The sequence below is a fragment of the Spinacia oleracea genome, chromosome 4 (genome assembly GCF_020520425.1).
Source record: "Spinacia oleracea cultivar Varoflay chromosome 4, BTI_SOV_V1, whole genome shotgun sequence".
Taxonomy (NCBI): Eukaryota; Viridiplantae; Streptophyta; class Magnoliopsida; order Caryophyllales; family Amaranthaceae; genus Spinacia; species Spinacia oleracea.
The window spans coordinates 9,952,320-9,976,681 of NC_079490.1; the positions used below are offsets into that span (position 1 = coordinate 9,952,320).

Below are 24,362 nucleotides of genomic sequence, written 5' to 3' on the forward strand. Positions count from 1 at the left end.
GGGACAGAGTGAGTAATAAAAATAATACGGAGTACATAACAAAACAATAAGAAAAGTTTAGTTCAGATCAGACCAGGTCAGACCAGAAAGAATCAGACCAGACCAGAGCAGACCAGGCAAATAGAACGGGTCCTTAATGTGATACCGTAAAAAAGAATATAGAGTAATCTTTTAAGGTCAGAGAGACTATGAGTTAAGTTGCCCTGTAGACTTTATTTCTCTTAAACATATCTAAATTCATTTTTAATGAAACAGATATAAATAAGGTGAATATAAGACCTTATTGTGTTCGAAATTGTCTAAAACAAATGCATTGTCATAAATTGTCTAATTGTTTGGTAGATTTTCTCCATCTAAACTTATTTTGTCTAAATAATTCAAATAAATTTAAACGTTTTTTTCTTGACGAGAATAGAGCTTTATTTGACTTATATATTTGTCAATTCTAAATGGTACTTCCTCGGTATTTTAAAAAGAGATACACTTTGACCGACACGTAGTTTTAGGAGGATGAGTTGAATTTGTTAAAATAAGATGAAAGTCGGTAGTGTGTGGATTATTTATTATAGTAAAAAGATGATGTGAGTAAGTGTAGGGACCACAAAAAAAGAGAAATATTAATATAGTTGGAAATGGAGACCAAAACATGTCAAAAAAGAAAAGTGTATCTCTTTTTAAAATACGACCGTTTAAGAAAAGTGTATCTCTTTTTAAAATACAGAGGGAGTATCACTCTATCAGGATATGCGCGCTGGCTATTATTTGATAACAATGTAACAAATTGGTTATAGACTGTTAATCATATCTTAACTTTGTTTATATAAAAGTTAGGCTCCTTTCTATTGGACTTATTTTGACTGAACTTATAGTATATATTTGAACTTATCTGATAACTGAACTTATCTGAACTTAACTGGACTTATCTAAACTTATCTAAACTTATTTTATCCGAAAATACTTATTTTGTCTAAAATAAAATCATTTGTGTGTGAAAATGTTTGAAAAAAAACTTACTTTTGCTGAATTTATATTATCCGAACTTATCTGAACTTAACTGAACTTATCTGAACTTATTTTGTCTGAAATAAGTTAAAAAAAGTCGAACAGAACAGAGCCTTAGTGTTTAGCAAGAACCACATGAATGATATTTTATACGAATATCGTAACTTTATAAAACAAAGGCCCTACAGAGTATGTATTTAGTTGCTTAGACAAATGTCAAGATTGTTCAAGTCAGTTTCGTTTATTAAATGAGTTTAAATTTTTATGAGTACTAGTTTACCTTTATTATATAAGTGAACGTATGAGGCAGCGTCAAAAAAGTAATTGACTATTACCCCTTTATTTAAATCAGAGAAAGAAAATTAAACACACAAATATTTTATAGTATAATAACATAGAAGAAAATGAATTTTCAAGATATTTATCAAAATCACCAAAATATTAAAATTAGGAGAAAATTATCATTAAAAGAGCAAGAAATAATTAATCAATCGTGTGTATAGAAATTTAATTTATTAATGAACAAGTTTTGAGCGAACTTGTTAATTAACGGCTCGCTGACACCCTAACCATAATGCACCTTAAGAATAACTAAACCAACAACAAAATTCGGGCCTAACAATTCTTGTTAACCAGCCCAAACATACCTGATACGTTTACGTTACAAAAATAAAAAAGGATTATTTGATTCGTTCTTTTCAATTTTCATATCCTGTCTTCCAAAAATAAAAGTTACATTTTGAATGGAGGAGGAAGATGGGTTTTGCAGCAACAATGGGAGTGAAAATGGTGGTTGCAGAACACTTGAAGAACAAGTTTATTGGACCAATTTCAAGTCAATGCGTTTTTTCCAAATTCTTTCACCCGATTTCCGTTCCCAACTTGTAATCTCTATCTCTCTCTCTCTTCTTTCTTAATTTGGGCGTTAACCTTTATGTTTCTTGGTTTTTGCTTTATATTAATTCATATTTGCATGTTCATTTTTGTCTCTTAATTTGGGTTTGTGAATGACTAAGTATTACAATGGCAGTACAAATTACAAATGCGGATGAGGGTTTGAATTAACCTGAGACCTATCGTACATAGACCCTCGATGGTTGTTAGTGGGCTTGTTTAGAAGTATGATATGAATTTGAGTTTAGTTTCAAGAATTGACATGTTTTGACCTTTAAATTGTGAGTAGGGTTTGTCTTGAACTTATACATTTGTGTTTTAGGCCTGCAAATGTGCAATAAGATGTTTCAGAAGTGCAAATTGTGATTCATGTTGTTGTATCATGTGATAGTGCTATGTTACTCGGGTATCCATGTTGGACACGGGTATGAGACTAAGTGTCCGACTCGGCTAGTATGTGAAAAATTCCACGATTTAGGTCCAAAATGAAGTGTCCAATGTTCATACTCATTTCCGAGTGTCAAAGATCCAACACATCAACCCGAGGTGAAATGAAGAGTCCAACTAACATATACGAAGTATAGTGATAGTGTCTTCCTAATTCTTTCAGGCTGAACTTTGAACATAACATTTTTCCACAACATATTAGTAGAGTTAATGGAGGAAAAAAGTATGTATGAAAGTATAAGTTTAATACTAATATGAAAATGCATCTATCATGTTGTAAATCAATGTTATTTTCATAAATTTGTGATCAAAGTATCGAATGCAAACAAGGTGACAAACATTTTTGATCGGGTGGGAGTGTGAGAGCTTAACTTTATACCGGAGTACGAGTAGTAATTTTCAGTTTTGGCACGGCCCTTCACAACTTTGGCACAAACACTGTCGATTTCCATTTTCGCTAATCCATTACAAATGTAAATTAGGAGTTTGGAAAAGAAATTAAAGGATTGGAGTGAGATTGTGATTTGTGAGTGTTACAAGTATTTTTCTTAGTTTATTGCTTTGATTGGTGCCTGGGTAGGTTTTTTAGTGGGGGGCGTAGCTTAGTTAGATTTATCTCTTAATTTTGGGTAATGATAAAGGTCGCAAGTTGCGACAACATTTAGTTGTCGCAATCTTACATGTCGCAGTTTAATTGGTACATATAAGCGCCACGTATGCTATGCGTCATCATAAATATTTTACTATCAATGCAATATTTTTACTATAAAAATATATAAATTAGGTAATCGATGTAAAGAAGGAAACAAATCAGAATATTAAGATTTTCCTACCTTTTTTTTAAACATATATAATAGATTATATAAGTTAAATATTTTAGTTTCCAATTTAAATCATTACACATAAGCATGCCATGTCATCATTGTGACACGGCTTAAAGGTCGCATGTTGCGACCTTTATCATTTTCGCTTAATTTTAACATCCTTGAAGCATAGAAGTTAGGTTTTCTTTTGCCAATTTATGTCCTTAAATGTGTATCGACTATCAAGTGCTTCGAGAACGTACTGTTCTTCATCCGACTCACTAAGGAATGACAACTTTTTGTTGCAATAACTTTTCCCATGCAGAAATTTATATGAGTTATGACTTATGGTTCATTTGATTGTTAGGAATGGCATTGGTGCCAAAGTCTTAGTTTCTGGAAGAAACTGATTGAGGAGACTAAGTTTTAACAGATACAATCTAATTAATAGTGTGTTTTAACCCATTCAAGGTGATGCTAATAAAATGATTCTTATTTCCTTTTTGATTTTCACCTAATTTCTTCATTTTTCACTTGGGATTTTCTTGTGTTGCTCTGTACTTTGTCAAGCAAATCACTTCCATATTACACTTAAAACAAATATTAGGCATAATTATTCAAAAACTGATTGGAAATGTACTTGCGAATGTCCATTTATGTACGTATTTGTTTACTATCAGGCTCTGTCGTTAGAAGATAAGTACTTTGTACAGTGATGTTTTGCTTAGGAAGAAACATTGTCTTGTTTTAGTTCCCTTGATACGACTTTTTTTTGTGTGTTCCAGTTATTTGCATTCTTTGATTTGCTTGAACTTTCATTTGCATTTTTTTGTGTATCTAGCATGGGTTTGTTAATGTACTTCACTTTTTTGTATTCCGTATTCTCTACAACTTTCATTGCATTTATAACCAGAATTATGTGCTTACTCAATCGGTTGTAACATGAATATTGTCGGAAGTATTGGATATAACGTATAAACCGAAACATTTGTTGTATGTGGATGAATTTCTGAAACCTGATTTGATTCCCTGATGTGTTAATTTTCATGTGAATTTATGGATTATCAGATGATCCCAAAGAAATTTTCTGAAAACATGAGGGACAAATTACCTCATAAGGTAATCCTCAAAAGTCCCGGGGGTGCTGCATGGGAGGTACGGCTCATGAGGGATAACAACGACACCTTTTTCTCCGGAGATGGATGGAAAGAGTTTGCAAAAGCTCACAACTTCAAGGAAAACGACTTGCTCGTGTTTAAGTACATCCGTGAATCCTGCTTTAAGGTTTTGGTGTTCGGTGGAGGAAACTTGTGTGAGAAAGCTGATTCATACTTTGTGAAGAAATCTGTTCTTGGAAAAAATGATGCAGGTGAAAATTCTCAGTTGAAGAGAAAAAGTACTAATGAGAGAACTGACAAGGTTGTCGGAAATGATGAGGAGTTATTATTGGAGACTGATGATTCGGACAATGAAAAAGACGCTGCAGAAGCCTCGAGGAGGAAGAGTCGTCGTAGGCACTCCATATGTAGCTTGAGGAACAACGGTGCTGATGTTGAACCTCACACACCAAACAATGTACCCCTAAGTGCAGCGGATAAAGCAAGAGCTATGCAATTGGCGAGCCAGGAAACGACAAATGAGAGCTTCACTGTCGTCATGAAAGCTTCTAATGTTTCCTTTTACTATCGCTTGGTAAGCCTTCGCTGATAACTCCTTTTGTTTAATTTATACCTGATCATCATGAGCCCGGCCCGAAAAATAGCAGGTTTGGGCAACTCAAATTTGCAATTTTAGTTATAAATTTGGTCCGTCCTGAATGGCCCGAAAAGCCCGCTATTTTTTGCCCGAAATAGCGGGTTTTGGGTAGAAAATTCGGGCCATAGTTGGCCCGGCCTGACCTAATGGAGAGAATTTTCAAGGTGTGGCCCATCCCACAATTTGATGAGGTCTAATTTAATTGAGCTTAAATGAACACACCTTGTTGATTGGATTTCCTGATGCAGCGTATACCTTCACCGTGGGCAAGGACTTACCTTACTCGGAAAAACCAGTACATGGACCTTCGTGCAGATGGGAGAAAGTGGACCGTGAGGTTTAATACCGAACCTCGGTATGGAGGCGGGGTGCTTGTTACAGGGTGGTACAAGTTTGCTATAGATAACTTGTTGCAGGAATTTGATGTCTGCTTGTTTAAGCTGGTAAGCCAAAAGGGTGAGCCTGTTGTATTTGATGTCTCAATATACCGCGCTGCACCTTAGGTAGTAGCTCTTCACACTTCTTAAAAAACAGTCTGACTGATTACTGAGGTAGAAACTTTGAATGGTGATAATTTTTTTCTTAGAGAAGTTCAGGTTTCTTCCCCTCCCCCCCCCCCCCCCCCCCCCCCCCTTTTTTCTTTTCTGTATTGCTGTGATTATATATGTTTCTACGACCCTCTCCCCTGCCGGTTAGCCTGTGCAAGTTTGGTTAATGATGAGGGTATGCATTTGCTATATATGATGAGGGTATGTATTTGTTAATCAGTTTAGATAAGTTGCAGTAAGGTCTTATCAGGTCAATATGTTTCAATCAGGTCTTATAAGTTTCAAACAGGTCCTATTTATTGACTCTCTCGAGCTTACTCTTTTGCAACCCGGTTTAATCATGTTCATTAAGTTTCATTCAGGTTTAATCAATTCAGATAAGTTCAGGTTCATCCGCGAAAAGTACATCCGCTAATCTAAACAACTTGTTTGCCACCTCTACTTGTAATAGTGAGACATGTTCTTGTTTGAGTTCTGATGACGAATGGATTGGGCTTTTGGTCCATCATAGCTCATTTAGCTAATTTCATTCGTTCAGCTAAGCGCTTGTCTATTTGGGGCCATTTATAGTTGTGGTCTTGGGCCCATGGTATATATGTGTAATAGTATTGATTCAAGATTCTAATTTCTTACGCCCCATTTTGTATTGATTCAAGATTTCTTATAAAATTTAGGTACACTTATAAGTGTTTGGTTGACAAATTATAAACTCGGAATTTTCTAGAAAGTGAAAGAATATAATGTGTTTTTATGGACAAAACATGAAAATTTGATATTTCTAAGAAATTATACTTCCCGTCATTTGAAGGAAATTACTTATCTAGGTCCCTACGGCTCTACGTAAGTGGAAATACACAATGTAAGGTTCATGATTAACTAAACAAACTATGAATTTCCAGTGAAATGCTATTATATGTGGACAAAAACTTCCTTATTACTCCGTATAAAACTATTTCGTGGCCTATTCAACCAAACAAGTTTCAAGTGTAGCACTTCCATAGTTCCATTGCTTGTTTGGTGGGTAGTCCAAAATCAATTACACAATCAGTTGAAATCAAAATTCGAATTGTTACGATATTTGTTCAAAGGGGCACCTGGTACCAATTCATATGTAGTCCTTCACTCTATAGGCCCTGTTTGGCAATTGACTGTTGGCTGTCGGCTGTCGACTGTCGGCTGTTTTACTTGGCTGGTTTGAATGGTTGTTCAAGTTGGCTGCTTTTGTTGGCTGTTTGACTATGGATTGGTTACAAATATGTTTGGTAAAATCAGTTGTTGGTTGTTGGCTGTAGCTATGTAAAATGATATTTAAGGACATTTAATGTCCTTTTTTCATTTTTAATACATACTTATGTACGGAGTAAAACGTAATAACAAATAAATTAAATATACATTAAAAATAAATTACTTTATGCAGTATAATTAATAGAATATTATTTTAACTAATAACTAATAATTAATAATTAATTGTTACTAACTAATAAATACTAATTACTAATTAATTAATAATTAATAATTAACTTGTATTCGGCTCGGGGTGCCCCGAGTTACTAATTTTACCAACACAATGTGGTGTGTAATACGTGAAAAGTTAGTATATACTATACGATTTGATGTTTCAAGTTATATATATTTGCGTGCAAAAAAAAATACCATATCCCATGGTTAGCTAAGAGTTATTATTTATTATTTATTAATTATTAATTATTAGTTAATTAGTTAAAAATAAGGACAAAAAAGTAATTTAGATAGTGAAAAGCCAAAAGCCAACTCCAAAAAGCTAGTAACATTAGCTTTTCATTTTTGGCGGAAAAGCTGGTTTTCAGCTAGCTAAAAAGCCAGTTACCAAACATATTTTTTTGGCTGTTTGACCAGATTAAAAGCCAACAGCCAAAAGCCAACCAAAAAGCCAGCAAAAAGTCATTTGCCAAACAGGGCCTATGTTGCTACATATTTGGTCCCTTTACTCTTTTTTCTAAGTTCCTAAAGTGAAGCCCTGTTATTTTAGACTTATTTTTTAAAGATAAAGAGAAGGAGAGAAAGAACGAGTAGAACAACTAGACGACTATGTTTAAAGAAAATGGGTTAAACGGTACTCGTATAAGTTAATTATTAGAAAGAAAGTGTTGTAATTTCAGCAGAACGAAGTGACTTATGTAACAGGACTTATGTAACAGGGATGTACGTACTCAACACATTAGAAACCTCGCAGTTGAATTATTGATCACCTCAAAGAACCTTAAATTGTGTGCATACTGTTTGTATTGAAATCCATGTACAATCCATGTACCATGTGGAAATTAAAACCTTATTACAAATGGTAATGTACTTGTAATGGAGTACTATGTTTAATGTTTGGTAGAAAAGGACCAGCTAATTTATTAGCTGTTTGGGTTAGATCGTGAACAATATTATAATTAATGACAATTAATTAATTACTGTATTGTAGCTTCCATCAATATAGTAACTTACTAAGCATTTATCCCTTTGGTGCTCTTAATTTGCACTTAAAGATCACTGCCTAATTTTAGTACTATCTCCCCCGTACGTGCATGAAAATGATATGTGAATGCCCACGCTTGTTGTACAAAACTTCTTCCGTTTTTTTATACTTGTAACTAAAGTTCTCAATTTTCAACCCGAATTGTTGAACCAACTGAGTTAATCCGATCGTTAAGAACCCGAATCGTTAATAACCCATGAGTTGGAACCCAAAACCTGTCCAATCCAATAATATTCAACCCGAACTCGGACCGTCTCGAAAATATTAACCCGATTAAGATCCAATACCCAATAACAAACTGTCATGCGTCAACTCGAACCGTTTCTACCCGAACCGAATGGACCCGGAAACCGTTGATTATCCGATTTGTTTCAATCAACCGTTTCAACCCGGGAAAATCCGTTCACAACACGAACGGTTTCAACCCGGTCCGTTTACAACCCGAACTGTTTCAACTCGGACCGTTTCAACTCGGACCGTTTCCAACCCGAATTGTGTCAAAACGGACCGTTTACAACCCAAGTTGTTTCAACGTACTCGAACCGTTTACAACCCGTTTAATTCAAACCGTTTATAACTCGTCTCCCCCGAACTACAAGACAACCGTATAACACGTTTTATTTGATCCAAATTAAAAGTTGTACTATGGACTATAACGTTTTTATTAATTAATGACAATATAAGAAAGATAATAAATTAATAATTAGGCTAATAGTTTACATCAAAAATACTCTGTAATAAACTATAAATTAATACCTGATACGGTCAGAATTTTCACATCGAATTCGTACGGCGTTCTCTTAGGTAGCAAAACCAACATCGGTAATCCATATCATCCATCTAAGCAATAATTATCACGTCCTATAAAACTAACCCTTGGAGGAAGTAAACTATATTATAGTTACAGGAGGTAATGTTGATCTGGACGTGCTTTAGGAGACGCTGAGCAAATGATAGACGATGGACAGAGACCTTGAGAAATGTCTATGCATTTCATTTTTCTTAATTAACTAATCACTTAATTTTTCTGTAAAGATGTCGTGTAAGAAATAAATAAGTTCAAGTTGTTTGATCTTGGGAGATCGGTTCTGAATTATTCCGGACAATACCAGTCTTGTCCTGAAAATTCCAGATCGGAATAGTTCTAAACCTGTTGATCCGGTTGTAATTTTTGCCACTTCTTCGTTTATTAAAAGAAAGTTGTTGTACATTTCTATAGTTGATGCCTGTTGTATATTTATATGACAATTATGACAAAAATCTGTTTCGTATTTATATGACAAATTTTTTTAAAAACCTACCTCAACTTTCTATAATAAATACAACACTGAGTTTGGCCAAATCGAGTATCCGAATAGTTGTTTATCAACCGAGTAAGTAACCAAACATGTTATAATCTAAACTTGTTTAACATATTGTTCTTTATCGGATGTATTTCCAATAGAGCTATATATATATTATTGTATTATTATAATCTTGTAGAATTATATAGATATATGTAAACTGATCTATAATCTCATAAAGTTATATAGAATTAGATAGTTGTAAACAAATTATCTCACAAAGTTATATACTTATATAATTACACAATTATGTCGTTGTAGATTTATATCCTTATATAGTTATAGTTTTGTAGGGTTCTAGTTTAAACTAGTTATGATCATCAATTCATCAGTTATTAGCTTATTAGAGTAATCAAATGTAGAATGTTATATTTGACAATGTTATACGGAATAGAACTTATGAATTTGTATTATTTTAATTTATTAGTCTTGCGCTCTTATATTGACTCATATTCAACTGACTAATCGATTACTAAACTAAATTGATATAATTCAATATGTTATAATCTTATTATAAGTAAGTTATAACCAAAGACCCAATCGAAACACTATGTTGTTTTAACTGAATCGACTTAATTCATTAACAATTGAAATTGTTTGTCTCGTTTCGTTGTTGAACATGTTAGTCTCGTTGTTGTTTAAACCAATATGAATATATGTTAAACTTGTATTTACAAACTTTACAAATTCATTACATATCAGTTCATCATTATCGATTATTAATTACTATATTATTTAGTTATTAATTCATAAATAAATGCATGTTTCATGAATACGAAGTGATAAATTCTACTACGTATTAGTCATTAGTTCATCGTTATCTATGATAAAACTAAGTCATATACTATATATACTCACTAACTCTGCTTGTCTTAAAATTTTAACACTTTTAAAATTTAGTTACCGCCCTTGTCTCTTATTTAAGACATCCATATTATAATATAAACGTATTGAAAATTATGACCTTAATAATAACCCGATATTGTATATAATTTATTTTCGAATTGACCTGACTAGACATGAACCTGTTACAATCCGGCTATACCCATTTACAACCTGACGTGCTCCAACCTGACACCAACCCGATATGCATCCGACCCGATACAACCCGATTAAACCCGTTTACAACCCGACCCGACACGAATCCGACCTGATATAAACCCGATCCGACGTAAACCCGTGCCAACCAACCCGAACCGATTCGACCCGTTATTTTTTCAATCGAGCTGATCCGACCTGATAACCAAATTAACTCATTTTAACCCAAACCGATAAATCCGACCCAAATCTGATTCGTTTGTTCGAATTGACACTCCTATTTGTAACGCACCTTCTTACATGCAATTTATGGAGGACGGGGGAGATTAGAGAAAGTAGCTAGAAAGATAAATTATCTAAACCAAAAATTTAGTACGAATAAGAGGATCATATAAGAGTATAAACTAGTTTTTCTTTACGTGCGTACGTGTCTATAGTTCTCCATGTAACGTGGCATGAGTAATGAGTTTAGCATTACACTTGTAAATTAACTTTGATAGAAAAGATACTATATCCTTACTTGCTTGCTTGTGTAGTAATAAAAATCAGACAAATCAGTGTTTCCCACTCCTGGACTTAATTAGACTTGTCAAATCCTTACAAACCAATTCAAGTAAACAACGCACTACTCTCACAGTTCCTCCCTTTGCTTCAATTTTCTCACAGAGATTCCTTTTCCTCTTCCAAACATCGTTCTTTGATCGATCTTGCAAACAAACCACACCAAGCCGCCCATGCAGCCGAAAATGCCAAAATCAGGGCAGTTTAGCAGCGGTAGTAACCCAGTTAAGGTTGCCGTGGTGGCGGCGGCGGCGGCGGCAACTGCTAGAAATCACATCGAAGAATTGAGAAGCAAAAAGTTCTCAATTGGGTCGAAAGAAGCAAACCCATTAACACAAGATTTACACCATGCAGTTACTTGTCTTTCGGCTGAACTTTATACGAAAGACGTCCATTTTCTCATGGAACTTATACAGGTTTATTTATAAATTCTCAAATTTGCTTCCATTTTCTGCATTTGTAACATGCCGCCATGCCACATGCAACACCATTGATTAATTGTTATTGTGATTATTACTTATATATATCTATACCTACTATCGATCTAAACTTTATTCTAATTCTCATGCCAATTTAAGTTTTTGGTTTTTTACTTGCCTTTGTCAAAGGACCAACTCAACCAAAATCTTAAGCTGATGGTTGAAGCCCAAGATTAGTTTTATACTCTATTACGCTCCCTCACATGAAAGCCCTTTGGGCTTGAAGTGTGGATGCAGCATAGGCCCCTCGTATCCCGGCGCGAAATATTCCACTTTGAAAGGAGGGGTGGATGAGATTCGAACCCGTGACCTTTGCGTCACGTTAGCTCTGATACCATGTCAAAGGACTAACTCAATCAAAAGCTTAAGCTGATGGTTGAAGACCCAAGATTAGTTTTATACTCTATCAGCCTTGCATGTTGCATGAAATGTTTAAGTGAGTTTTGAAGGTTCGTTTCACCTATAATGTTAGGTCGACATAATTAATTTCACCGATGCAATGAATTAGATGGATGTAAGAGTATGAGTAGTGGTGAGTTAGTAATAACTCACAACTCTCTCCTACTTGTGAGTTAACTCACCCTTGTAGGTGGTAACTCACAACTTCACCGTGGGGAGTAGGGATGGAAATGGATGGGATTTGGGTCGGGTGGAGCATCACCCGCATCCATCCGCTCCACCCGATCCATCCATCACCCGGCTTGCCTATCACCCGGATTCTATCCATCCATCACCCACGGGTGAATCGGGTGGATCGGGTGAATTTCGGGTGAAAATACGATAAATTTCTTGTATAAAAATACCAACTAATACGAAAAAAAATATTACTCCGTACTAAAATACTTTCAACGTTTAGTTCCACGACATGAGAACTTTCCACTGTTCGGAAAAATTACAAACATTAAGCGTACACCACTTGACTTTAATAAATTTCCAAATAAAAGAAGAGTTCAACAATAAAATTAAAACAACAAAGTCTGTACTCTGTAGCTAACAGCAGGTACAAAATAAAGATCATTGGCACAACAAGTCAGCAACAACATCAAGCAGCAGTAGGTTAATTAGCAGCAGATCAGCATCAACTCAACATCATCTTCCAGCATGCAAGCTTCCAAACCATCTTACATTACATGGCATTAAAGTAATCTTCATCTCCCTATAAAATAAATGATTAAGGTATGAATATACACTTCTTTAAATGTTACCATCACGTACATAGTTAAATATTTAATGAACTTACCGAGTCATCAAGATCAAGCACATCGCTCCCATACCCACCACTTGTTTCACATTCCATAGGGTCATCGTCTTCTAAAATTGTAGCACAAGATTGAGCATTGTCGAATGAATTACCTATTTAAAGTAGAAAATATATCAAATAAAAAATAAACTACGAGTATACAAATAAAATATAAGTAGTAGTGTTATGTTACCTGAATAATCTCCGATTATCCAATTTTGCAGGCACATTAAAGCTTCCACGGTGTTTTGAGCAAGTCTAGAACGAGAAGGGCTAACAACTCTACCTCCCATACTAAATGCACTTTCGGATGCAACTGTGGATGCCGGAATTGCTAGTATATCCTTAGCAATTCTTTGCAATGTTGGATACTTGAGCTCAATGTTCCAATACTTGAGAATATCAAAATTGCCATTCTCCGGCAAGGCATCTTCCTCTAAGTAATGGTCTAACTCAGACTTTACATTCACCTTTCTCTTTTTGGTTTTCTTCACTCTACTCCACTTATCACCACCACCATCATCACCAACACTATTACTATCTAAACAAGATGCAGAACGTTTTCCAAGCACACTACTTTCAGAAGGAGTGGACGAATATGCTTCATTTGAGAAAACTTTATCTTGATATTCATATAAGAGTTCATATAAAGTGTTTTTGACCCTCTCAATTTCCATATCAGAATCAATACCATAAATCTCACTGAAATAAAATTCCACACATTCCAACTTGTTCCTAGGATTCAAAATGGCAGCAATAGCTAAAACCTCATTGATGGTGCTCCAATACTTATCAAACTTTTCAATCATTTTTTTTGCCATGTCCCTGATAACTAGGGGTTCACATTGCAACCATGAAGTAAGAGCAAGTTTGATTTCACACACTTGGCGAAAGAATAAATTAGAAGTTGGATACTTTCTACCAGAAAACAACTCAGTCAATTTGTGAAACCTTTTCAACTTTTCACACACTAGGGCTGTAAATTCCCAATCTTGTTGGGTTGGAAGTGTGAATTTCAAACGAGGGCTTTGACGCTTAATACTTGCAAACACATCTTTATATGGTAACACAGTTTGAAGCATTAGAAAAGTTGAGTTCCATCTAGTTTTACAATCAAGAACAAGCTTTCTAACTTCTTCACTTTTCATAGACTTCACTTTATTTTCAAAAGTTTCAATTCTTTTAGGAGTTGCAACCCAAAAAGCCACACAATCACGAACCCTCTCAATACCTCCACCAATCACATCCAATCCATCTTGCACAACTAAATTAAGAATATGCGCACTACATCTCATATGCAAAAATCTACCCTTCAAAATCAATGATTATTCACTAAACCTTGGTTTTAAAATATCCAACATAGCATCATTCGTAGTGCAATTATCAACAATCACAGATGAAATCTTTTCAGCAATATTGTACATATTAAGTGAATCCAATAAAACTTGAGCAAGTACGTCCTTTGTGTGTGGACAAGGAACATAAGTAAACCTATATTTCAATAAAGGACAACAAAATAATCACAAACCAGTAATAGAACAAGTAAATAAGCAACAAACTAAAATCTGGACAGCAAGGTTTTAGCACCAAAAGTATCAAAAATATTCACCCAAACATGTACAGAAACTATTATAAGAAAGAATATAGTCATGTAAGAATTATTACCTCAAAGTTTTGTTACGTAGTACCCAAAATTGGTCAATATAATGGGCAGTCACAGCCATATAACCTTTCTTTTGATTCGAAGCAGTCCACATGTCTGTGGTGATGGCAATTTTTGACTCATTATTCTCCAACACCTTTTTCAAGCAATTTTTCTCACTTACGAACATCTTCAAGATATCTGATCTCAAAGTAGGACGAGATATGATCTTGAAGCTAGGATTCAAGCTACTCACGAATCTTCTAAAACCAAAATGTTCCACTATGGCCAATGGATACTCGTGAACAATCACCATATTAGCTAGCTCCTTCCTTGACACTTCTTGGCTAAAGTTTGTATTCTCCACACTACATGTCCCATCACTCCTCCGATTAACGCTCAATAATTTTTGGCGAATATCAACTTTCTGGTTTTTCTTAGTGCACCTTTTGGTTAAGTGATCATTAAGGTGAGAAGTCCCATTGGTGGTGTTAGCCGACATCAATTTGTTACAGTGAATGCACTTCGCCTTGAACTGATCATTTACCGTAATCCTTTCAAAATGATTCCACACAGGTGATGTAAGTTTTCTTCCTTTGCGAGAAGATGTAAGTTCACTTGGTTCTGGTTGTACCCCAGGTTCATTAGCTTCACCAAGACGAGAAGACGATTGTTGGCGAGAGCTATTGGACTGTGAATGATATAATGGCGGGCGGGGAGGAGGTGGTGGCATACTGTTGGGAACGGGACTAGGAGATACAGTAGAAGGAGTCGAGCGAGGTAATGAAGACTCATATCCAGAATCATTACCATCCATCATTGTATACTATTATATGTTCCTGCATAATTAAAAAATCAACAAAACAATAAGAGAATATTAATAAGGAAATGTCATTTATTAAAAGAGATTAAGAATTTGTGTGAACTTGTTAACTAACTATACATTCAGTAAGGTCAGATAGTTTGTTCTGCAGCTCCTCTGTAGTATTTAACATGTAAATAGAAAAACTCTATTTAACTTTTTCTAGAACCAACAATAAAATAAGGCAACAACTAAAACCCCAAATGAATTGAATTCCTGGTTAGATGCGACGAACCAAATGAATGAGTCCGACAACACATCCAAAATATTTCTCAACTTTAGACTACAAATCAAACTGATGCCACAAATTAAATGAACAATAGTTGCATCAGCAATCCCATATGCTTAAAAGGTAATTAGGAATTAATAGTAAGTAGTATTATAGTGACCAGTAAGAATTAGTAACTAAAAGGTTGAGTTTCTTTTATTTAAAACTCCAAAGATATACCTAACCAAAACAATACAGATTAATAGATTATAGACCTTCGTTTAATTAGGTCGCCTAAATTCAAATTAGAAAAGTGAAATCAATCAAGTAACTCATTAGTTAGACACTAAGAGAATTGACGATGAAATGCGATAATCTATTTGCATAATGAAACCACAGAGGCTGACAAAGTGGCAAGCTCCATAACATATTAACTTTAGATTGAAAAATAATAAGGTAGAATAAGAAGGAGAAATACCTGAAAGTGGAGATAAAACTCATGTAAGAAGAGAAGATGGAGCCATGGAGGAGAGTTTTGAGATCCGCCGCTTGAGTAGTTTGAAAATAGGAGGAGAGAGATAGGTAATAGTAGTCTGAGACGATGAGCGTGACTGCGTGAGACTCTAAGAGGCGCCTTAATGTATTCTAGGGTTTGGCTTTGGAAAATATGCAATTTTATTTAAAACAGATTTTTTTTATACGCATATATATATTAGCGGGTGATGGGTCGGGTGCTAAAAGGGTGATGGGTCGGGTGATGGACCAAATTTTTTCACCCGAATCCGACCCGGATCCGTCACCCGGTTCACCCGTCACCCGCCTTTCATCCATTTATTGCGGGTTTTCATCCATTTATTTAAAGCGGGTGATCGGGTTATCGGGTGATCCACTTGATATTTCCATCCCTAGTGGGGAGGGGATGCAACCACTGAAGAGTCACTGAATTATGGGACCCGCGGTGGCAGAAAGTAAAATAGATCCATTTAAATGTTGACATGTGTCCTTGCATTTCATTTCCTCTTACACAAATTACATTGGTTTGATGTTGATAAAATGTTACCCTTTTTTGTTCTTTGTTAATTTTCTTACGTAAATTGACAATTTATTTAATTTTTTTTTCAAAAAAATAATTACACCAAAGGCATTCTTATAATTTCATCTATAAATTGAGCCCAATATCGATATATTTTTTTATCCTTCTTTTTTTCATTGTAAAATCAATTTGCATAGTATTTACATATAAAAATATTTCGTAATTATGAATAGTATTGATTATTAATATTAAATAAAATGCTTTAATTAAAAAATAATAATTAACAATGTCATTAGTTTTATTAATTAATTATATAAGCCCAATAACTAGAAATAATTAGTACTCCCTCCGTCTCTTTTTGTATTTTACGTTTGACATTTTTCACGCGTTTTAACGATTAATTAATTTGCATCGAGATTCCTCAATTTTTTTTATTTAAACAAGATAAATTATGTTTATTTATAATGTTTTCACTTTTATCAAAATTATGATATTGGGAAATGAGAAAAATTTAATGTCCTAATGGAAAAGTGTAAGAGATTAAATGATTCAATGAATTTAATTGATTAAAATAATAATTGGACACAAATTTTGATAGAATACTAAGTTAATGTGATAATATAAAAGGAAATGTAAAGAACATTTTGAAATATCCAAAAAGAAAAACGTAAAAAACAAAAAGAGATGGATGGAGTAATACATAAGAGAGAGAATAAATGGTGGGGTATTGATAAAATTAGGAGAGAGAGTGGTGGAGAACCTCACCAATGTAGAAAAATAAATGAGGTGACTCATAATAGTGACTCAAGATAGTAGAAAGTTATGCTAGATTAAAATAACAGCACTTATATTTCTAGAGAGAGAAATTTCTAGAGAGAGAAAAGTTGAGAGAAAGTTGCAAAGTCCATTTTGAGTTCTTTGAATCCAAGTGATTATGGAGGAGGAACCGCCTCCTCCTCAGTCATCTATTCCTAAAGATGTAGAGATGCAAGATGATAATCATGAAGGAATTAATACTCAGCGAGCTAAATCTCCATCACAATCGACCATGCACAATAGTGGATTGTCAACCGAAGGTCCGATTGTTCAACTATCAAACAAGGTAAGTTCTATTTCTTTCAGAGAAGTTGTTTCTAAATCTACACAATGGTTTGAAGAAGCAAAAAAGATTGTCGTTGCCTCAAAAGATTGGAATGATGATGAAGAAACTATGGCTCCTCCAGGTGAATTTGTAGTTCAATTCGATAAGAACACTTTGACCAGGTTAAGATCATCATGGAAGCTCACTTTAATGGGTAAGTGCTTAGGTATTACTCCAAAACAATCTTTTATGGATGCTAGAGTTCGATCTATGTGGAGAATCAAAGGATCTCTAGAAACTATCGATGTAGGAAAAGGAATTTTTTTCTATAGATTTTCCATGGAGGAGGATTATGAGCGAGCCCTTTTTGGAGGGCCATGGTTTATCCTAGATCATTATATTATGATCACAACTTGGAGGCCAAATTTTAGACCATCTATTAATGAATTTGATAAAATGACTGTTTGGGTTAGATTTACGGAGTTACCAGTTGAATATTATGATAAAGAGGCTCTTTTTAACATAGCAAAGATTGCGGGAAAACCGATAAGGGTGGATTATTCTACAGACAAATTAACAAGGGCTAGATATGCTCGAGTTTGTATTGAGATTGATCTTCAAAAACCTCTGGTAACTAAAGTTTGGGTAGGAGGAGATTGGCAGAATATCATTTACGAGAATATAGATACTCTGTGTTTTCATTGCGGTATAATAGGCCATACGCATTTTAATTGCCCAACTAAGCACAATACGAGTGAACGGGATAATAACATGCAAAGTACGAATAATAACATTAATAATACCACTCATACCCTAGGAAAACAAACTGATCAAGTTTTATCTAATAATATACACCAAAACAATGATAAGGGTTTGGAAAGTGGAGAGAAGGGTTTAGGTTTAGAACATCAGAATTATGGGCCTTGGACCCTTGTCACAAATAGAAAAAGTAACAATAAAAACAGATTGGAAATTTCTAAAAATAGGGTCCCTAATTCGAGAATTAATGAGTATGGAAAACACAAATCTGCTGCTTTAAATATCGGAGCAAATAACCCTTCTTCTTCTTTGTCTGGGAAAGGCAATTCAATAAATAGTTCTGGCCAATCAATGGAGAGCAGGAAACAAATCTTTTAAGTTTACAGAGCAATAATGATAAAGATTTACAAGATAACTTAACTAAGAACTGCGGAAAGGAAGCTGAAGAACTTTACAAACACGTGGCGAAGATTTCTTCTCAATTGGTAGTTTCTCCATTGGTAGAATCTTCTTTAAACTCTTCAACTTCCTATTCAGCCTCGGTTTTAAATACCGCTGCAAACAACCATCATCCTCAGTCTCTCTCCTCTACTTCTCTTTCTACTATTCCCAACTTTTCTAATCAATCGCCTTCTTCAATCCTTCAACCTCTTTCTCTCTCCACCCCCCATGGAACCGGAATATCAAAAACAGACGCCGGAGACTCTCAATTCACCACCACCCATAACTTACCAACGAAGACCGGTAGAACTGAGGAAGAGGAAGGAGCACTCAAAAACCCCAGTCAAGGCCACACCAACGCTGCCGGAGGATCCATGGGGAATGAAACCTCCAAAAACTATGAACCTGTTTCCAACATCTCCGATCATGACATGCAAGACTACGGAATCGAAGACGGATTCACTGGAGGAGCTAAAAGGCAGTCTGACCGAGTTGAATACTCTCAACTACCAAGCCCGACCGTTTCATGCACTCCGCCATTTTCAGCCTTCCATCAGGAGCTTCGGACCCAAATCAACGATAGCAGTGGGCCCTCGACAGTTATACAGCCCGAAAAATTGGGAATTCTCACCACCAGTTCACGGCCCGGTGTTACAACGACAACCTCTTCCACCACTGCCAAGAGGGGTACCAATAATGCCCTTAAGGTTCGAAACACTAGGTCAAGACATGGGGCACCACGAACGCCTTACAGCAATGTACATGTCAGGGGAGGAGGTGGTGGGTATTCAGATTCAGGGCCGTTATTGGAACCCGCCTCTTGCCCAGCGACAGATATTCACATATCTAACACCGATTCGATTGGAGGACATTCCCAAGCTAGGAGCACCACAATTCTGGAAGGATTGGGAGAGTTACCTGATAAAACAGCCATCTAGTTCGCAAGGTTTGTTCAAGGTTAACTCCTCTTTATCCAAACCCGACTTACAGATGAAAATTTGCATGTGGAATGTGAGGGGGGCAAATAGAAACTTGTTTTTACCTCATGCAAAAGAAGTTGTTTTTAATCAAAATCCAGATATTTTCATTTTTTTAGAGACTAAGGCTGATGGTTCCAGGGCAAGGGAAACAATGATAAGTTTAAAATTTTCGGATTTTAGGGTGGTTAGACCAGTTGGAACAAGAGGGGGAATTTGGTTGTTTTGGAAAAAAACTGTTGATTTAGTTCTTTTTTATGCTGAAAACACATATTTTCACTCTCTTTTTCATTTTAAAAATCTGGGGAAAGAGGGCCTTGTCACCGCCATGCATGCACCAAGTTCTTCTCGTGAAAAATCCAATCACTGGAATTCTCTCCAATCCAACTTACCTCCTAAGAATGCTCCTTGGCTTGTGGTGGGTGATATGAATGAAATCACTAGCCAATCTGAAAAACAGGGTGGAAGACCCTTTCGTGTCAATCAAGGAAAAGAAATGGTTAATTTTATGGACGAAGCTGGTTTAGTAGATTTGGGTTTCAGTGGTTGTCCTTTTACTTGGACTAATGCCAGGGATGCGCACCATCTAATTCAGGAAAGGCTTGATCGTGCGTTAGCTAACTCTCCATGGATGGAAGCTTATCCTCATACTAAGGTTAATCACTTACCTCGTACCTTCTCTGATCATTCGCCCATTTTAATTACATTATCTAATATTACTGCTAATGGGCCATTTCCTTTTAGATGTAAGGAAGTCTGGTTAACTCACCCAGATTTCACTAATTACTTTGTTAGTAATTGGAACTTCCCTCACAATTCCTTTTTACAAGGAAGAAACGAATTTCTTAACTCTATCCCTATGTGGAATCATAATATTTTCGGGAATTTAAAAAAACAAAAGAAAAACCTTCTTGCGAGAATTGATGGAATTCAGATCGCTTTAAGTAGGTATCATTCACAGTATTTAGTTAATTTGGAAAAAAATCTCATACAACAATTAAATGACATTTTAAACAAGGAACGGCTGATTTGGGCTCAAAAATCTGGGATGAATTGGAGAAAATATGGGGATTTTAATACTAAGTATTTTCATATGATTGCTAATATTAAGAAATCAAGAGGAAAAATTCAAACTTTAAAAAACAGTAATGATGTTTGGATCACTGATCAAAATCAATTGAAAAACATTGCTACTAATTATTTTCAGAATCTTTTTACCACTACTAGGTTATATGGCAATCTAAATTGTAATACTCATAGTAATTTGGCTGTTAATGTGGAGGAATTTGATATTTTGAATTCTCCTGTTTCTATAGATGAAGTGCGTAACAATCTGTTTGCAATGGATCCTATAAAAGCCCCTGGCCCTGATGGAATCCAACCAATTTTTTTTCAAAAGCATTGGGTTCAACTAGGATCTATTATTTTTGATTTTTGCAATGATTGTTTCCTTAATGGTTCAATTCCAGAAGATATTAATCAGTCTTATATTACCCTTGTTCCTAAAAATTCTTGCCCTGCTACAATTGCGGAGTTTAGACCGATAGGATTATGTAATACTATTTACAAGCTTGTCACTAAAATTATTTCTTCTAGATTAAAAAATATTTTAGGTCGTATTATAAGTCCGTTCCAATCTAGTTTCATTCATGGTCGGGGTATAGAGGATAATGTTATCCTTGTTAAAGAAATGGCTCATCATTTCCATAAAGTTAAAAAAAGAAATAAGATTATGGCTTTGAAATTAGATATTACCAAGGCTTATGATAGTATTGAATGGGATTTTGTTAGAGAAACTCTTCTATTCTTTAACTTCCCTCCAAATCTGATTAGCCTCATTATGTCTTGTATTTCAACTCCTTCCATCTCTATTCTGTGGAATAGAGAAATCTGTAATGCTTTCAAACCATTTAGGGGAATTCGACAGGGTGATCCTCTTTCCTCTTACATTTTTGTGTTATGCCTTGATAGATTATCTACTATTATTGAGCAAAGGGTTAATACTCATAGTTGGAGCCCCATTGCTATTACTAGAAATATAAAAATTTCCCATGTTTTTTATGCCGATGATGTGTTCCTGTTTAGTACAGCTAACAAAGAAGCTTTAAGTAATATTATGGACACTTTAACTTACTTTGGGGAAAAGTCTGGTTTAAAAATTAGCATGGCCAAATCAACTCTCATTTTCCCTTCCAATCTTCATCATTCTATCAGAAAGGATATTGCTGGAGATTTTGGTTTCAAAATCTCTTCTTCTTTTGGAAAATATCTAGGTGTTGACATTCGACCTCATAAGTTGAAAATTTCTAATTATTTAGGTCTCTTAGATAAATCAATGGATAGGGTGAGGGGTTGGAAAGCTAAACTTCTAAATATGGCAGGGAGATGTACCCTAATTAAATCTGTGCTTAATTCCTATCCTCTTTATGCTATGCAAACTAATATTCTCCCTGCTTCCATTACCCATGCCTTGGAAAAATGTTTTAGGAAGTTTTTTTGGAATAAGGTAGAAAGAAGTAGGTATATGTCTAGGCTTTCTTGGGACAAGATTACAAGACCAATCAATGAGGGTGGGCTGGGAATTAGGAGATTGAAGGAATGGAACCTTGCTTTTATGGCCAAATTGGGGTGGGCGATTTTAACTAATCCGGAAAAGTTGTGGGTGAAAATTTTAAAAGAAAAATATCTCAAACATGCAAATCTTTTCAATTGTATTCCTAATAACAATCAATCTCCATTATGGAGAGACATTCTCAAAGGTCGCCCTATTCTTGAAAAAGGCATCATTATTGGTATTGGGAATGGTAATACTACCTCTCTTTGGTATCATCATTGGATTGGGGATCAACCATTGTATAAAACTGAAGGAGTTACAATTCCTGATTCTAAGGCTCACTGGTTGGTTAGCCATATTATTAGAAATAAAACTTGGCATCTCAATGATATGAGCATCTCATTCCATCCCACATCAAATCCTTAATCCTTTCCTATCCTCTTTCTAATAACTGTAAGGAGTTGGATTTCATAAGATGGATTTATTCTAAAAATGGTTGCTTTAACATCAAGTCAGCTTATCATTGTCAACTCAGTGCCATTCATCGCCCATCTTCAAATAATGTTTCTTGGCACAATATTTGGAAAATTCCAGGTCCTTATAAATATAAAATGCTTCTTTGGAACTGTGTCCATCAGATTTTACCTGTAGCAGAAAGTCTGCATCAGTTTTTACCTCAACTCTCTCCTATTTGTTCCAGATGCCACTTAAATTCTGAAAATCATTTGCATCTGTTTAGGGATTGCCCCCAATCCAGTATTTTATGGACTTATATATTTCAACGTGTTTGGTCTACCCCTAAGTTTGATTTTTATACTTTTTACAATTCTAATTGGAATGCTTGGATCACTTTTAACCTAAATAATTCTATTAAATGGAAAAGTTTGTTTATTACAGCTATATGGAAGATTTGGCTTTCCAGAAATAGGGTGGTGTTTGATCTCAAAATGAAATCTGCCTTTTCTCTTTATAATGATTTCTATGTAGATTGGACTTCTGCTAACAATTGTTCACAGGGTAAGGAGTTAGGTGCAAATCAGGTTCCAGGATTGCCTAAGAAAACTTGGTTTCCTCCAAAAGATGGAGTGATGAAGTTAAATGTGGATGGTGCTTGGAAGTCAAATGTAGTGGCAGGAGGTGGAGGTGTGTTCAGAAGGTCAACAGGTTCCTGGTTTGTTGGTTTCTCCAGTAAATTCACTGTTAGCTCCCCTCTTGCTGCAGAGCTTTATGCCTTAAGGGAGGGACTAATTATTGCAAGAGATTTCAAGTTTGAGAAGTTGGAGATAGAAACTGATGCTTTAAACCTCAAAGTGCTTTTGGGAAAAATCAAGGAACAAGATCATCATGAGTTGGGTCCTGTTTTGAGGGAGGTTGCCAACCTTCTTAATCAGTCTTGGGTAGGAAACCTCACTCACATTCCTAAATTCTGCAACAAAGTGGCTCATTCTTTAGCTGCTCATTCACTCATCATGGCAGTAGGAAGCAAGCTGCATTACATTATTCCTTCCTGTGCAAGAAGTGATTATGAAGCTGATTTTGAAAACGTTAATCCAGATTATGTTGAAACAGTTAGAAGAAAGGCAAGGGATGAAACAAGTGCAATTGTGGGTGCTAATCCTTCTATTGATAATGCAGTTCATTTGAATCAGGGGGAAACTTCAGGGGGAGCTGCGCAGCTGGTGTTTGGGTCCATTGTTACTGACATCAAGGAAGCCAGAGACAGGTTGAAAAAGGTTGATAACAAAAATCAAGATACCGGAAAAGAGACAGCTTTCATTCCTTTTGTTGTTGGTGGTTCAACAATGGATACAGCTATTGAAATTGTTGAAGTAGAGGAAGGGGAGATTACCAACAACTGAAGTGTGTGATTTTCAGCAGTTTGATCAAGCTTTTTGGTGGAAGATTTTGCAGATTATACGGAGAATCCTGCTTCCTTTGCTTGATGTTTCTTTTATGCAACCTTGTTTTCGTAATTTTCGTAAGACTACCAAGGCTATGTTTTATTCAGTTTGTAAGCCCCTTTTTGGCAAGTTTTTGGTTCTCTAGGGGTTGCTCCATTCATGGAGGTGAAGTCTTTTCTTTTGCAACTTTGAAAGTTTTACCCCTGCTTTGCAGGGGTTTTCTCCTATGTACATTTTAGTATGTGATTAATATATTGACGTCGGCTTGAGTTAAAAAAAAAAGATAGTGGA

General features: G+C 35.3%; 2 protein-coding genes across 2 annotated transcripts; both read left to right on the top strand.

Moving 5' to 3' along the window:
* The first annotated feature begins 1,720 nt into the window (after positions 1 to 1,720).
* On the top strand, positions 1,721 to 5,502 carry LOC110792023 (B3 domain-containing protein REM16-like). Its single transcript, XM_021996814.2, has 3 exons — positions 1,721 to 1,886; positions 4,215 to 4,838; positions 5,150 to 5,502. Exons 1-3 carry the CDS (start codon positions 1,746 to 1,748, stop codon positions 5,402 to 5,404), a joined length of 1,020 nt encoding a protein of 339 aa, XP_021852506.1. The 5' UTR covers positions 1,721 to 1,745; the 3' UTR covers positions 5,405 to 5,502.
* Positions 5,503 to 17,292: 11,790 nt separating this feature from the next.
* On the top strand, positions 17,293 to 24,029 carry LOC130471306 (uncharacterized). Its single transcript, XM_056841356.1, has 2 exons — positions 17,293 to 17,460; positions 23,187 to 24,029. The coding sequence occupies exons 1-2, from the start codon at positions 17,293 to 17,295 to the stop codon at positions 24,027 to 24,029; spliced, it is 1,011 nt and encodes a 336-aa protein (XP_056697334.1).
* The last annotated feature ends 333 nt before the right edge of the window (positions 24,030 to 24,362 follow it).